This window comes from Nyctibius grandis, chromosome 33 (assembly GCF_013368605.1).
Source record: "Nyctibius grandis isolate bNycGra1 chromosome 33, bNycGra1.pri, whole genome shotgun sequence".
NCBI classification, from domain to species: domain Eukaryota; kingdom Metazoa; phylum Chordata; class Aves; order Nyctibiiformes; family Nyctibiidae; genus Nyctibius; species Nyctibius grandis.
Genome location: NC_090690.1, coordinates 5,162,611 through 5,178,531, shown reverse-complemented (window position 1 = coordinate 5,178,531; position 15,921 = coordinate 5,162,611). Strand labels below are relative to the sequence as shown.

The 15,921-nt window shown below is 61.5% G+C and overlaps 1 protein-coding gene across 2 annotated transcripts in view; it reads left to right on the top strand.

Annotated features, from left to right (window-relative positions):
• Positions 1–15,921, top strand: part of NUDCD3 (NudC domain containing 3) — a 31,502-nt gene that overhangs the window by 2,586 nt on the left and 12,995 nt on the right. For both annotated transcript variants that reach the window (XM_068421391.1, XM_068421390.1), the window contains exons 2-3: positions 77–384; positions 15,264–15,396. In XM_068421391.1, coding sequence (XP_068277492.1) covers positions 77–384; positions 15,264–15,396 — 441 coding nt within the window. The remainder of the gene's footprint in view (positions 1–76; positions 385–15,263; positions 15,397–15,921) is intronic.

The following is a 15,921-nucleotide window of genomic DNA, read 5'->3' as shown; positions in this document are numbered from 1 at the left end:
CCAACCATGCAGTGCTTCTCCTCTCCTTCTCCCCCAGCGGCTTGACTACCCGCTCCATTCGCTTTTTCTCTTTCAGGCATTCAAGGTCTTCGAGCGGATGGCCCGGCAGGACGATGAGAAGAGACGCCGAGAGCTGGAGGCGAAGCTGAGGAAGAAAGAGGAGGAGGAGGAGGCTGCCGCAGCCGCCGAGAGGGTGAAACTGCCCCCTGCGGCTCAGGAGATCGAGGTAGAGACAACAGCAGAGCCCGACCCAGCGCCGGATGCCGGGGAAGCTGCAGGGACACAGGATTTGGCCACAGCCCAGGACGCAGCCCCCAGTCCTGTGTCAGCGGAGCTGCCAGCGGCCGCTGCCCCGGCAGAGCCCCGGCCGGCAGAACTGCCCACGTACGTAAGGGTCTCTTGTTTCCTTCGGGCTCCTGGCAGGGGGGAGGCAAAAACACGGGGGTGGTGTTGGCCGTGCAGCCCTTTTGGGGAGGGGTGGCCCTTCTCTGCGGGCGCTCAGCCCTTCAGGAGGCTGTGAGGGTTTCCCTTGCGGGCTCCTGTGGCCGGAGACGTCGTGTAATTCCCCACAGGAGAGCAGGGGGTTGTTTTCCTACGGGTGGTTTGGTGTTTTCCCCCCTCCACGCTGAGCTGGGAAGGTGGCACATCCCTGCACGAAGCATCACAGAGCTGGGCTGGTCCGTGTGGAGCTGGGCTGATGGTCCTGTGTGACTGACGCAGCTCTGGGAAACCCCAGCGCCGTCCTGTAACCCTTTTCTCATGGCAGTTCAGTGTGGGACTCCCCTGGTGTGCTGTGAGACCTCCCGGCAGCCAGGCGGGAGCTCGTACAGGTACCTGCGGTCAGCACGGGCAGGCCTGGCTGCGAGGCCGCTGTGGCATCAAATATGGGTGGGAAAAATGGGTTTGGAGACGTCGGGAGGTCCCTGGCCCGGCCCTGTGCTCAGAGCAGGGCCGGCTTTGGAGATCGTTCAGGGGCGGCAGAGGGTTTTCCCTTTAGCTGTGTCTTCTCGCCAGGCTCAGGCACTCTCCAGCGGGGCTGAGCAGCTTTGGTTTTTATAAAAATATCCTTGTTTCAAAGTCCTTCCAGGGTACCTGTGACTCTTCCAGCTCGGCTCTGGCCGCTGAGCAGCGGGAGGTGAGCTCCAGCGGGCCGGCACGGCTTTACGAGCCGCTGACCCGTCTCCTTCCTTTCCCCATATCAATCATGGCCGCGCCGCCCCCCACCCGCTCACCGCTGCTTTCCTGGTCACCCGTGGGGCTTCGCTGTGGTCTGTCCCCGCCGTCCCGCTGGTGCTTGGCGAGGAGAAAGCTTGGGCTGGTGATCCCTGTCCTCTGGGCCACCACGTCAGCAGTGAGAGCTAGCCACCGCAGAGAAGCAGCTTTGCTGGGAGAGCCTCAAGTCCCAGCGTGATGGCTGATGCCCCCGAGGGGCAGAGAGGGTTTGGAGCCCAGACTTTGGGGGCTGTCGGCCCTCGGCGTGTGCGAGGGATGGTCTGAGGACCAAAATCTTGGTGGCAGTGGAGCGATAAGTGTCAGGACTGTGGTGGAGTCGGAGCCTGCGGCCTCGGCTCCGGGCAGTGGTAGGAGGGCTCAGCGTGGCGGCCCTTGGGTGGAAGGGGAAGGGTGCGCCGGGGCAAGGTGCCTGCTGAGTGACTTGGTCCAGTGGGGAGGAGGAGAAGGACTCATGCTTAGCTGGGGCGGTCTGACACACATCCCGCCGGATAAAAATAAGCCAGGAGCCAAAAATGAAACCACCTGAGAAGCCGCGTTCTGCTGCCTGTGCCGGCGCTGTCCTGCGAAAGGATTGTCCGCGGGGCTGTCAGGCTGACGCCTCTCCCAGCGCAAAATTAATGAGCCAAAAAAAGCCCTGTTAGAGCTGGCAGGGCGCTGCGGCCGCGGCTCTGACCCGTGTGCCTCCAGCCCGGCTTTATCCTCAGAGAAAGGAAGGAGCGATGTGAGGCTGGGAGCGGGAAGGGGCTGGGGCTGCTCGTGCCCCCTCTCAATCCACGGTCGTTGCGTTCTGCCGCGTGAAATATTGACTGGGGCCTTTCGCTGCGGGGGCAGCAGCTGTTGCGGGTGGTATTTCAGCTGCCTGAAAACAGATGTCGAGGCTGCGGGAAGGAAACTGGAGGGATTAGGAGGGAAGCTGAGGGCTGGCGCGGAGGCAGGACGTGTCTGACGGGGACGATTTCTGCTGCGGGTGGGGAGAACCGGCCTCGTCCTCGGCTGGGTGTGAAGCCCAGCCCTTGTATCCTCCACCCTTCAGCGTGTGTCGTGGCACAGAGCAGCCCCGACAGGCTTCAGGCGCTCGGGTGCTGCTTTGCAGCCTGCAGACGTGGCATCGAACGCAAAACCCTGCGTGGGAGCTCTCCCTGCGCTCTAGCTGTGAAAACAAGGTGCCTCCAGCTGCCTGCGGGTGCCCCTGCGGCTCCTGCCCAGCCTGGTGGGCTTCTCCCCCTTTCCTCTTCCCGCCTGCGCCCGCTCCGGCTGCCCCAAACACTCCGGTGGGGTAAAACACTCCCGGCCCCCTTGGGACCTGCGTGCTTTGGGTGCATGGTGGGTGATAGGGGGGTGCGGGAGGACCCGTCCGAGGCGTCGCAGCCCGGTGGTTTCCAGGCCAGAACAGGGTGTCTGCAGGCTCTAAGTAGGGCAGAGCAGCCAAGGGGTTCTGCCAAACGGCTGTAGTTGGTTTCTGTGCCTCTGGAGGGCACTGGAGCCCCCAAAAACCACAGCGGGGACCAGGAGCGGGCGTCCTGGGCACCCTCCGACACATTATTAATAATTTAACCGGCTGCTTAATTCCACACAGTCCCTTCTGAGCGAAACCCAGAGCCACCAGCCTGGTGACGAGGGGCGCATGAATAATGCGCCGCTCCGGCAGCAAGAATGCAGGAAAGAGCTTTAAATGAAAATATTTTCCATCTCCCTTCTGCGCCCCCACCCTCCCTCCGCCGCCGCCGGGAGAGAAAACCGCTGCCACCAAAATCTATATAAAAACTCGCTCGTTCTGTCAACCTGCCCGCTCCGTAATGTAGGGCAGGTACCAGCCCAGATCTGCCAGCTCCCATCAGAGCCCGGGCGCTGGGGTGCTGTTCCTGAGCGCAGCGAGGTGGTGGCAGCTTTTTTGGGGGGGTGCGGAAGGGGAGAGCAGGATTAAGCCCACTTTGTGGGTGTGGAGGATTGAGGAGGGTGGGAGGGCTCGGTCCATTGCTCAGCCAGGTCTCCCCATGTCCCTCACCTTCCCCGCCTGTGAAAGGCAGGTGCTGCCCTTCCTCTGTGCTAGGAGGGCTGCCCCGTGCACGTGCTGAGGACCAGGGTGCCTTTGGGGTGACCCGGGTGCCTCTGGGGTGACCTGGGTGCCAGGAGCTGTGCTGGGGGGGACCAGAGGGCTCTGTCGTGCCGCTGAAGCAGCTGACTCCTCAGCCCACTTGCAGCCGCCCTGGGTGTCCTCGCTGTCCTTCTCTTGCTGTCACGGCTTGCGTGCTGTCCCCACCTCGCCGGCAGGGCGGAGGGGACCGTGCCCCCCTCGTGCCCCCACCATGGGGCTGCTCACCCCGGGAGCGCGCAGCCGGGGCCGGCGTTGCAGCTGCACATCTCCCGTAGACCCCAGCTCCGGCTCTTCCCCCGTCTGCTCCCAGAAGCCATCCTAGCCTGAGCTCAGCTCCTAATTTTGAACACCTCCGCCGCCCAGCACCCTTCCCCTTCCCCCAGCTTGGATTTCATCCTGCATATATTTGCCACACAGCATTTAAAATAGAGCCCGGCAGCCCACGTGTGGCACTGCGCAGCCCGGCCTGGGCGCTCGCCTTGTGCTTCCCGGCTCCTCGCTCCCCTCCGCTCCTTTCTCTGAGCATGAACGGAGGGGGAAGCTCTCCTCCCCCTGAGCCCCATCCCGGGGGTTGCTCCATGTGGTGGCAGGAGGTGGTGGCAGGAGGTTAGGAGTGGCAGCTCTGGAAGCCTGGGCATGATGGTGGATGTCCCACCTTCATGTATTTCTCCGACCAACCTTTATGTCTCTGCCGGGTGCTCCGGCCAGGCGTGCTCAGGACTGGGCTCTTTGGGGTGCTCTGTGAGAGACCGTCTCGGATCTTGGGATAACGACCCCCAGAGAAGGATCTTTAGGGGTGGGCAGATATTGAAGGGTTCCCCCAAAAGATGGTGGTTTCCCCCAGGTGACTCCAGCCTCCTCCCGGGCAGCGGGGAGTTGGGGGAGCTGCTGTCCCTCTGCTCCCCTGCCTGTGTAGGGCCATGGCTCGGGTCAGAGCAGGCTGGCATGGAGCCGTGGCACCCACACACCCCAGGCTGGGCCACGTTGCTGTGCACAGTGTGCCCAGGGCTCGAAATGGGACCAGCAGGACACGGAGCACTGGTGAGCACCGAGGGGGACGTGCAGCGCCGCGTCCCTGGGGAAGGTTTGTGGCTGCTGCCGGGGGACCTGGCACGGTGACTCACGCTGCTGAGCCAGAGCAGAACAACACCCCGGGGCTCCGTGGCCCAACTCTTCATCTCCTTCGGCGTGGAGGGAAGCAGAGGCTGGAGGAAGGGACTGTGGGGAGAAGGGGGCTGTTCGCTGCTCCACCACCACCTTGGTTGGACCTTGAGGGAGAGTCTCTTGCCCTGCGTGACCCTGTGCGCGGTTGTGCCGGGGAAGGGGACAAACAGGCACCAGCGTAGCCCGTGCCCCGTCCTGGCCCTCGCTGGCCAGCAGAGCCCTGACCACCCTGACCACCCCCGAGCCGCCCGCTCTGCCGTCGCCGTGGGTGGGTGGCGAGGCTCGGCGGTGACCTACAAAAATCACTTGTGTGCTTTCCGGCTGGCTGTGCCTGGCGAGAGGCAGCGCAAAATTGAACTGAAATGTGTGAATCTGGTGAGCTGACTTCTCTGCCGCGCGGCCTGCGGTTAACCCTTTGCGGGGCACGCCGGGGAGCGTCCCCGAGACCACACAGCAGCGCTCTGGGAAATTTCCATGAGGTTCCTGCGTAAGTCTAATTCGACTTAGCAACGGTTTGGCTTTGCTGGAAGCCCAGATGGATTTTTTTTTTTCTTGCTGCGAGGTGCTCGCAGGATGGGCTTTCTGGCACGGCTTCCTCCTCCTCGGAGTCCTGGGGAGAGGAATTGCGCTGCTGGTCACCCTCGGCGGAGGAGCGGGGTGTGGAGAGGAGGTATCGCTGCACGCCGCTGGCTTTGAGGCTGGGTTTGGTTGACTCGGAGGCCACGTTGTCCCAAGCTTTCTTCTCTCAAACCTTTTCCAGGAGAACAGGGAGAGGAGCCTGCAGATGCTCCTGTTCACCAGGCTGTCTGGGACCATCCAGACCAGAAGCCAGTTAAACTGGTTTCCTTCCCCGATCTCCCTGTGGGCTTTGCTGGTGAGCTCACCGCAGAGTCCGTGCTGTTCTTCCAGCCTGACCCAGAAAGATGGAGCTGATCCTGATCCCTATTTAAGGGAGAGTCTGTCCTGGTTCCGATTCCTTGCGCGCGCGGGAGCTGCGCAGAGGTGCCGCGAGGCGCCCGGGGCTGCGTGCGGGGAATTCCCCCGGCGCGGCCCGGGCCTGTCACGAGCAGGAGCCAAACAGACCTCGGGAGAACGGCCTGACCTGGTACAGCCGAGCTCCATCTGGCCCCGAATCCTCTCCCCAACAGACGCTCGGGGAAGAGGAAAGAGAACAGAGCGAGCGCGCGGTGATGCTTCCTCCGTGTTTTCCCCCTGCTGCCACAAACTGCAGCTCAGCGGCTTTTGAGCCAGAGCGAGCGCTTGGTCGTTTGTGTCTCTTGGTGGGTTATTTATTCTCCTTTTGCCTCTGAATTTCAGCCCGCATGGACCTGGGGTCTCCGTGGCAGCGTCCTGCAGCAGGTCCACCACCGTGCAGCAGGTCCACCGCCGCGTGCGGCTTCCGAACCCCTCCGTGCAGGTTGCAGAGGCAGTGAGCGCTTCCCCACTTCCCTTCCTCACCCTCTGTGGGTTCCCATCACGCTCTGTTCCCCTCCAGCCTGCTTTTGAGGCTGACTTCTCACTTAAGCATCCTCGTGCTCCTCCTGGTCCTACACGATCCTCTGTTGTTCCTTGCTGATGCCGGGGTGGCCAGAGCCGTTCCCCATGCTCTGTGTGTGTGAACCCGTTGGGGTTCTCCACTTCTTACCCCATTTCTTTGCTCCTGGGCTGTGCCCCTCTGGCCAGGAAACCTTCTTCCAGCCATGTGGTCTCCCCCCAGCCAAGGGGCATCACTCAAACCCTTTTCCTTCTCTCCCAACACTCCCCAATGCTGATGACCAGCTTTCCAGGTGGGAGCTGCAGCCCGGGCCGGCTGGGAACCCAAAAGCCTCTGCTCAAGAGCCCAGACCTCCCTCCTCCGAGGAGAGGAAAAGCAGCACGGAGGGGAAAAAGCCCGGGAGAGGAAAAGCAGCACGTCCTGGGCTCGTCGTGTAACACAAAGGCTGTTTCGCTCTCAGGACCGGCAGCGCTGGACTTGCGCCGCGCTCGTGTTTGGTTTCTAGGAGGGCTGGGTCCGGATGGTGTGGGGGGAAGCAGGGAAACTTCTCTTTGAGTCCTCCCTGCCGAGCGGAGTCTTTCTTCCTGCGACGGAGAGAGGCCATGGTTCCCGCTGGGAGAATTATTTTAGTTCATCAGCCTTCTCCCACGGCGGTGGGAACTCAGCTGCTCGGGAGGCGCCTTTTCAAAGGGCTGAAAGGCGAGAGCCGAGGATGAGATCCCCCCAGCCCTCCGTCTGGGGCAGCCCTCGAGTGTAACGAGCCTTTTGCGGCTGACGAGGAATCGGTCGGGGCCCAATTTTCCAGCCTTTTCCCAAGGAACCGGACTCCTCGGGTTGGGTTGCTGAGATCAGCAGCCCAGTGCCAGCTCCCCTGTCACACACTGAATCGCTCAGGGCTTTGCTTGCCCTACCAAGGTACCGAGCTCCAAAATTAGGTCCCGGGCCCAAAAATAACTAAATTAAAACCTATAAATCTTTTCTCTTAACAAGCAGAAAATCCCAGGGCTGGAGGCCGAGGGACAGCGTGTGCCTCATTCTTATTTAAAAAAGCAATATCTGTTTGCTTGTTGTAACGTCGCCTCGTTCACCAAAGGAAGCGGCGAAACGTGGAAAACTACCAGGCGCGCGTGGCGCTGGCACGGCCCCGTCGTGCTGTCGGGTGTCGAGACAGGGCCAGGTCGTGTCGGTGGTGTGGGGGTCTGAGAGGCCACCTCGTCCCGTGCTCCCACAGTTTGATCCCGTTGGATTTCTTTGCCCTTAATCCCCTTTTTCCAGGGGAGCTGTAGTTGAATGCAGCCCGCTCTGCCTGCGCGTCGGTCTCTCGGAGACCTCTGAAACCCAAGGTTGTGTGAGCTCTGTGCAAACACTATGAAGATCTCAGGGGACTCTTCCGAACGGTAACGTGTCCTGCTGTCCTTGACCCAAATATCCCAGCAGTAGTGAGATCTGGCTCTCTGGTGACGACGCTCCGAAGCTCTTCTGCGAGCCGGCGGCGGCATTTAAACCCGCCTCGTGAGCTGGCTCTGTTGAACAGCTCCGTAAATAACTCGGAAACCAAAAGGGAAGGCGAGCTTGGGAAAGAGCGAGGCTCTCCCCTGGCAGGGAGAGGGGCAAGAGCGTCTTGGTCCCCGTGTGGTGGGACTGGGGGGACTCCAGCTCCCGCGGGTCGGGTGGATTCGCTGTTCGGCCGCTGGGTCGGGCAGTAAAGGCACCATCTCATGGCTGGTACGTCGGGCACCTTGTATGGGGAGCCTTGACCCACAGCATCATCCGGGCTCGACACGGGGTGATACAGGGGGACAGTGGCTTGATGCTCCCTGTTGTTGGTTGTTGGTCCCATCCCGGTGATGAGTCGAAGCTCTGAGGCTTCTTGAGGGCAAGGAGACCTTCCTGTAGAGCTGAGGTGGGCACCGCAGGCTGGAGCCCGGGCACGGCCTGGCTGGGGCGTGCCTGAGTTTTGGGGGGGAGGAGGAAGGCATTGACTGGACATGGCCCTTAGTGCCATGGTCTAGTTGCCATGGTGGTGTCAGGGCAATGGTTGGACTCGATGATCCCAGAGGGCTCTTCCAACCTCATTGGTTCTGTGGTTCTGTGACTCCCATTTTTCAGTCTTTTTTTGAGAGCAGGACCACCAAGGCTGTGCGGCTGTGTGCTGGGGAGCCCCGAGGCTGGGGCAGCAGGCTGGTGGGGAACCACTGGTGAACCACTTCGGGGGTGAAGGAGACCTTCCAACACTGGATTTGGGGTGTTCTCCCCCAGCAACCCAAACACACCTGGGCTGGAAGAAACCCTGAGGGTCAGGAGGGTCCCGGGACCCCCCGCCCTGGTGCCACGGCAGCGCTGGGGGCTGGAGCTCGCTGCCAGCGGAGAGCGGTGGAGCGGGTCGGGGTGATCCCGAGGCTTGGTGAGCGCGGGGTGGGTTGAGCTGTGAGAGGGCAGGGTTCGGTATTCAGCTTAATGCTTTGCCGGAGACCTAATTAACTGCGGCGTTCTGCACAAAGGGAGCCTTGGTGAAGCACTGGGTGCCTCCAGGACCGCAGCGGTCCTGAGGTTTTGATGCCAAAAGATGTTAAATCTGGAGGTCGGGGGGAGGCTCCTTCGTGGCTCGCTTGCAGGAGGAGCCCAAAGGTGGCATTTTCCATGCACGTCATCCCTGCAGCTTTCCAAAGAGGTTAAACTTTTGGCTTCTCTACCTGTTGGCACCCCCGAGGGGCAGAGGGCACCTTTGACTCTCTTCAAATTCATCTTAAAAGCTGTGTTTTTTTCCCTCTGGCTGTAGTCTGGCTCGAGCCGGGGCTTGACAGAAGCCGCACAGGGTGCACAGACCTTCCCGTAGCTCAGGGTGGCTTTGGAGTTTTCAGCTGGTCGTGCTGGGAAGCAGGAGGCTGGGAGCCAGGAGCTCTGGAAATTTCTGTTCCAGCGTGTGTGTCGGTGCCGTCGGGCGAGCGTGGCCTTTCCCTAGCGATGTGGAGAGGGCTCTGCCACCCGCCCGCTGCCCGCCCAGCTCGGCCCGCCCTCGCCCCGCTTCTCCCGTGGTGATTTCCACCCCAAAGGGCTGCGTGCAGCCCCGGTAGCGCTGGGAAGGCTGGGTGCAGGTGTGGTCCTGGGTGCTTCCCCAGGAGGGAGAGGGGATTGATGGTCGTGTGAAGGTCTGGAGGCTGCCGGGGGTCTGGTGGGAGCAGGAGCCTGGGTGGGTGACGTGACCGGGATGGTGGCTGCTGTCCCGGCGCTGGTCCCAGCAGCCCTGTGCGACCTGCAGCAGCAGAGCTGAGCATGTCGCAGCGGTTTCAGGGGGACAGACCGCGAACGCTCCTCTCATCCTCCTCTCCGTCACCCTCCTGGCTCGCTGGGAAGCCCAGCAAGATGCTCTGAGCCAGGCAGTGCGGCTGTGAGCTACGGGAAGATCCCAACACTGCCACCTCGGGCAAGGCAGAGATGATGGGGCCGCAGCATGCAGGAGGTCGGGCCCTTCTTCCACTGCACCTCGGGTCCTGCCAGCACGGGCACTGGGAGCTGTGGTGGAGGCGTCCGGCTCGGAGAAACCCACCCCAGGGCAGAGTCGGAGGGGAAAAGCCCTCAGCTACAGCCCCACTGCGGGACTGGGGGTCTTGCAGCACGGCAACCTGCCCGAGGCGCGTGCGTGTCAGCAGCAGCTTCTCTTCCTGAATTCTCCGGTACCTCCCTGAGTCATCGCAGCGCCGAGGATGCAGGATTAATTATGGTGATGGGCGCCACTGGCTCGAGGCTGCTGTCAGGGAGCAACAGCCTTGATCCAAAAGTCTCATCGTCGCAGGAGCTGCTGGCTGGGTTGACGGCGTGCGGCGCGTCTCCCTGCAAGGCCCCGCTCGCTGCGCGCGTATTTGGGTTGGGCGCGCGCACGCCATGCGCCTGATTTCCTCTTTTCCTACTTGCTCGGAACTTCATTATTGCTTAATGAGATCTTTCCATTCTTGGCAACCTTTCGAGCTTGAAGAGGCTCGGGGCCTCTGACAGTGGTTAAAATACAGAGCTGGGGTGGTTTCTCTCTGCTGTTTGCTGGCACGGCGACTGTACAACACCGTTGCCCTGTGGTTTCCCCCCTCTAAAGGAGGGGAGAGCCTTGCTTGTGCTGTTGGGGGACCTGATGGGACGTGGTGTTGATGGCAGAGCGCAGGTAGGGCAGGGCTGTTACAGATACCTCCTTCAGGAGCAGCTTTGCAGGAGGGAGCAGGTCTCGGTCTCCGTTTCTGTGTACGCCGGGTGCGTTGTCGCGCGGCACCAGCCCGGCTTCCTCTCCACATCGTCCTCTTCGGCCTCAGCCAGTCCTGCTTGCCCAACTTCAGCCGCTGAGGTTGTTTCTCTTCTCCACCCGCCTCCACATCTACATCACTTAACTGCCTTGACACGTTTTCCTTAAAGCTGCCTAAATAATTCACCTTGACTCAGAGCAAGAAGCTTTCTGTGAACGCCGAGGGACTGGTGGGTGTCTGCTGTACCGGCCCTCGGCAAGGTGCCGGCCCCCGCCCTGCGCTCAGCGCTCTGCTCGGCCGAAGAACCAGGTCCCCGGTCCCGGCAGCGGTGGACACTGAACCGTCAGGGTGACATGCCTGACCCTACAGACCCAGGTATCCGGCACGTCCGTCAGCCTGCTTCCCACAGGGACCCTGCGTCGGCGAGCTGAGCTGCTCCAGGTGAAGAGGATCAGTTTCCTTAAGTAGTTCTGAAAATCCTTGGGATTTTTTTTTCTTTTCTTCTTTTCATGGAGAAAAAAACCACATCTGTTGGGATTAGGCCCGTATGAACTCCTTCCCATGGTGCTCGCCCACCTCTGCTCCGCACTCAGCCTGCAGCATCGGGCTGATGGATGGCTGCTGCATCTATTCCTCAACTTCTGCCTTCTTGCACCAAAAATCCTCAGTAAGAGGAACTCGGTGAGCTGCCCTGCTTCTCCTCCTGTAAAACGTTCAACCAAATCCTTCGGCGGTTGGTTCCCGCTCTCGGTTTGTGTCTGGCGCTGCTTTTCCGGGGCCGGTGCTGGAGCTGTTGGGCTCTGAGGACCGAACTGTGCTCAGCCGAGTGTCCGCAGAGGAGAGGGCTGCTCATCGCTCGGCTCGTCGTGCGTCACCAACCCACGGAGCTGGAAATCCCGGAGTAAGAAATGCCCAGAAATCTGTACCTGGGGCCCTCAGCCCTCGGGCAGCCAGCCTGCCTCGGCCAGCCTCGCTCGAGCAGCACCTCCTGGTGACACGGCCACCTCCCCTCGGGTCCCGGCCCCCTCTGGCTGCCGCCGGGGGTCTGACCCGGCGCGAGGGGAGCGGCTCTGGTAGGGGTGACAAGCGCAGCCGTGCGGTGCGGCTCCTAGGAGTGGAAAACAGATCCGGCTGCTTCTCGACGGTGCGTTGTTAAAGGTTTCACCTCCCCCAAAATGACACATTGGGAGCGAAAATAGAACAAGACAGAACACACAGACCCACCCACACCATCCCCACTACCCGGCAGCCAAGTGCACGCGGTGCCAAACCCTGGGGTTTAAGAGCTGATGCTTTTTCACCCTCCCTCTCCTCAACCCTGCCACCGCCTGCCCCAGCTTGGTGGGCGGTGGGGCGTCCCGGCGAGCCGACCATCGCGCCAGGAGCTGCTCTGCTGTCGCCAGGCTGCCGGGAGGATCCCGTCCAACCCATGCCGCACTCTGTCTCCGGCCTCCATCTTCATCTGGTGGGTCTAGGGACGGGGATGTCTCCTGGCGATGGTGTTGGCGCAGGAAATTCTCTCGCCCGCTGCACGGTGGTGCTGTTGAAGTGACACGAGGGACGGCTTTGGCCAGGAGAGCCACCTCCGGTGGCACTGAGCTGGGGCTGTCTCCTGTGGATGGCGAGGGAAGCTGCCTCCCAGCCAAGGAGCTGGCTCCGGTTTCCTGAGTGCCGCCGGCGTGAGGAGTGGTGTGTGCTAAGCAGGGTTGGACCAGGCGAGGATCTGGCTGGAAAAACTCCAGGAGAGGCAGAGTTGCTCCAGGAGATGGTAGAGCTGTCAGAGGCGCCTAACAAGGCTGAGGCCTGCGTTCACCACCCCGAATCCACATTTCCTTAAGGGCGGGCGGTTAAACTTGCAGGGGAATTTACCGAGACCTTTGTGAGTTCCCCCTGTGATCCTGTTCTGGGGGACAACGTCACCCCATTAGTTTCACATCTGAGGATTTCACACCAGGAGCAGAACTGGAGCCGAGATGGGCGACCAAGCTGATGAAGGGTCTGGAGGGTCTGACCTGCGAGGAACGGCTGAGGGAGCTGGGGGTGTTTAGCCTGGAGAAGAGGAGGCTCAGAGGTGACCTTAGTGCAGTCTACAACTACCTGAAGGGAGGGTGGAGCGGGGTGGGAGTCGGCCTCTTCTCCCAGGCAACCAGCGACAGGACAAGAGGACACAGCCTCAAGCTGCGCCAGGGGAGGGTCAGGTTGGACATTAGGAAGCATTTCTTCTCAGCAAGGGTCATTAGCCATTGGAAGGGGCTGCCCAGGGAGGTGGTGGAGTCACCATCTCTGGAGGGGTTTAAGACAAGACTGGACATGGCACTTAGTGCCCTGGTCTAGTTGCCATGGTGGTGTCAGGGCAACGGTTGGACTCGATGATCCCAGAGGGCTCTTCCAACCTGGTTGATTCTGTGATTCTGTGGTGACTTGCGGGAAGGGCTGGGGGGGTTCGTGCTGGCTGTTGGGGAGGAGCAGAGGAGCGACGGTGCTGGTCCCTGCACCCCGGGACGAGCAGCCACGTCTGGAGGGAGGTTTAGACCCGAGGGGAAACTTCTCCCCACTGAAGCCAGCTGAGCATGGGGACAGTTTGGCTGGGGCACGTGTTGCCCAGCCAGCCCAGGAGGGCTGTGAGGATGAGGCAGTGGGGGCAGAGCTCGTCCCCGGCACCCTGCACACAGAGGCAGGGTGGCTGTGAACCGTCCCTCCGTCACCCGGCTGCTCTAGTTACAGCACGGAGGGAGCGAGGACGGAGCCGTCCCGCGGGGGACGGTCGGGGCTGGGAGGAAGACTGCTGTCGCTTGTTCGGTAGCGCTGCCGTGCAAAGAGGAGATCGACAGTCGCTGCAGAGCAAGTCCGGCCTCAGTTTCCCCGTGGAAGTAACCCAATTAGCACTGCCTCCTCCTTCGTGCCCTCACGGGGCAATGAAACCACGCTCGGCGAGCTCTCAGGAGGGCTAAAACATCCAGGATGCACCTGGCCACGATCTGCTCAGCCCCGGCACTTTCCTCCCGAGGAAGAGGAGACACATCAAGGACAGACCTGGTGGCTTTGTGGCAGCGAGTGGCTGCCCTGGGGTCATTTATCCGTGCTGTGGCCGTGAGGCTTTTGCAGCCGGTGTCTTACCCACGCTTGCCTTCGTGCTGATGGGTTTTCTGCCATCTTTGATGCTCTGCATCTGCTCTAACAAGCCTTGGCCTGGCCGGGCTCCCCCTTTAGCCTTCAGGCTTTTCCCGGGGAAGGCCGGGAGGGGAACGGCCTGGGAGTAAATAGCCACGTGCTGGTTCTTGTCCAGTTCTTTCCTCGCTCGCAGGGAACGGCTGGCACTCGGGATGGTGAGTCCCAGCCTTCCTCCGGTGTCTCGCTGGCGGGTTTGGAAGGGGCACGGTGAGCTCTGCCTCGCAGCTCGGGTCCGTGCTGCTTAGAAGGAAACACTCTCTTAGGAGGGGAAGAACCCAGCAGGTTTTAAACCCCGGTCAGGTCTGTGCTCTGGTTCACTGCGCAGCCACGTACGCGCTTGCTGCAGCCCAAGGGAGTCGGGGCGGAGGGCAGGAGCCTTGCAGAGCTGTGCCGTGCCCGTGCAGAGCCCACCACGCCGGGGCACGTCCTGCGAGGGCCCTTAACCAGCCAAGCTGCCCCAGGCAGCGCACGGATCCTCAGCCAGGAGAGAAACCTCCCTCCGCTCTGCCGGGGGCTTGCGCGGGATGGTCTCTGGGGCGAGCGTGCCCCGAGAGCGGGGCCAGGAGCCACCGCTGAGCTGGCTCTAGGCGGGGACCTGGGGACACACGAGACGATGCTCGGGGACGTGCCACCTCGTTTCAACCCCTTTGCTTCCCGCGGGGTGAGAGCGGGGCCCCGCGGACCCCGGCCGCCCGCCCCGTTCCCCCTCTCGCCCTCCAGCCTGTTCAACTCCTACAATCCGGGGGCGGTTGGGAAACCGACAGCTGGAGCCAACCCCGCGCCAGCGCCGGTTCGGTGCTGCCATGCCAACCCCGTTTCCATGGCAATGGGCACCCAATGGGCGACCGCCAGGCAAGGCCAAGATGCCCGAAAAAAGTGATGCGGTGCTGCCCGAAATCGCCGCCCTGAGCCTGGGAGCCCGCGGCTGCTGCCGCTCCCCGGTGCTGCCTGGGGAACCGGATCCAAACCCCCGTCCAGGGCACTCGTGGTTGTAACAGGGCAGGTAAAACCCTGTGAAACCATCAAGAACAAAACAAAAAGAGCGGGGGTTTGTACACACGGCCCCTCCGACTGTCTTAGAGCCTAATTTAATTAAAATTGATGGATCTTACATAATTCTCTGGGCGCCGCGCTGCTGGAAGCCGCCCCCGCCCGGTGCTGGCGAGGGCCCCTCGGTGTGGGGGTGTCGGGGGCGCAGGGAGATGCGGTCCCCAGGGCCGGCTGCCCCCCGGGGCCGCTTGTCACCAGCCCCCCCCTTACGTAACTCGCTGCAGCCCCGTGTTTGTACAGCTCCAGATTGAGGACTAGGTGCGTCTCAAAACATTTTAAAATAACTCTGCCTTTTGTTAGCACCGCAGCTATCTTTAGAAAAGATTTTATTTGATTTGAAAGCCCTCTCCGGGAGGTTGCGGTGGAGTAGATCCCCATGCCAGCAGTTTAAAGGGACATGGGTGTGACGGAGATCTCCTTGCTTGGCAGGAAACACTGTATTGATTAATGCTTATCGATCTGATCGATCCCATCCTACCCTCACAACCACCTCCTCATCCTTCTCCTGACATTTCCGCAGCTGGAAGTGGCTGGGGTGGGCTCTAAGCGTTCCTCGTGGTCCCCTTGTCCGGTTGCCCCCTTGCAGTCTTGTGTGTCACCCACAACGGGGTCCCTCTGCGTCCCGGGGCTGCCGACCTGAACCTTCTCCCTTCCTAGACAGGGAGAGAGTGGGCACGAGCCTGAAGCGTTAGGGATGTTTGCAGGACGGCCAGGCAGAAGCTCTGCCCTCCCTTGCTGCTTCTTGTACCCTCCTCTCAAGTTTCCTGCTCTCTCCAAGCTCTGATTCATCCGACACTTAACACGTCGCCCCTTTCTTCCCCCCCAGGAGACAGGAGCAGTTCCAGACAAACCCCGACAGCTACAACGGAGCCGTGCGAGAGAATTACTCCTGGTCCCAAGACTACAGCGACCTGGAGATTAAAGTGCCCGTGCCCAAGCACATCGTAAAAGGCAAACAGGTAAAGTGGTGTGCACAGGAAAGCGGGAGAGGGGCTTTTGGCAAGGGTGTGGAGTGATGGGACGAGGGGGAACGGTTTTAAACTGCAAGAGGGGAGATTGAGATGAGATCTGAGGAAGAAATTCTTTGCTGTGAGGGTGGTGAGACCCTGGCCCATGTTGCCCAGAGAAGCTGTGGCTGCCCCCTCCCTGGCAGTGTTCAAGGCCAGGCTGGATGGGGCTGGGAGCAACCTGGTCTGGTGGAAGGTGTCCCTGCCCGTGGCAGGGGGTTGGAACGAGATGGGCTTTAAGGTCCCTTCCAACCCAAACCAGTCTGCGATTCTGTGGTACATCTTTCAGCGTTTCCCTCTCCCTGGGGGTGCCCGGCTGTCCCGGGAAGCTGTGTTTGGAGCGGGAAGGCTCCTTGTCCTTCGTACTCGAGGAGCAGGATGTGGTTGTGCCGTTTTCTCCGGTGCTGGGACCGATGGTCCCAGCCTGGCCGCGTTCCTGGTGCGACTGCGGTGTCCTATTGCTCTGACCCCAGCGGG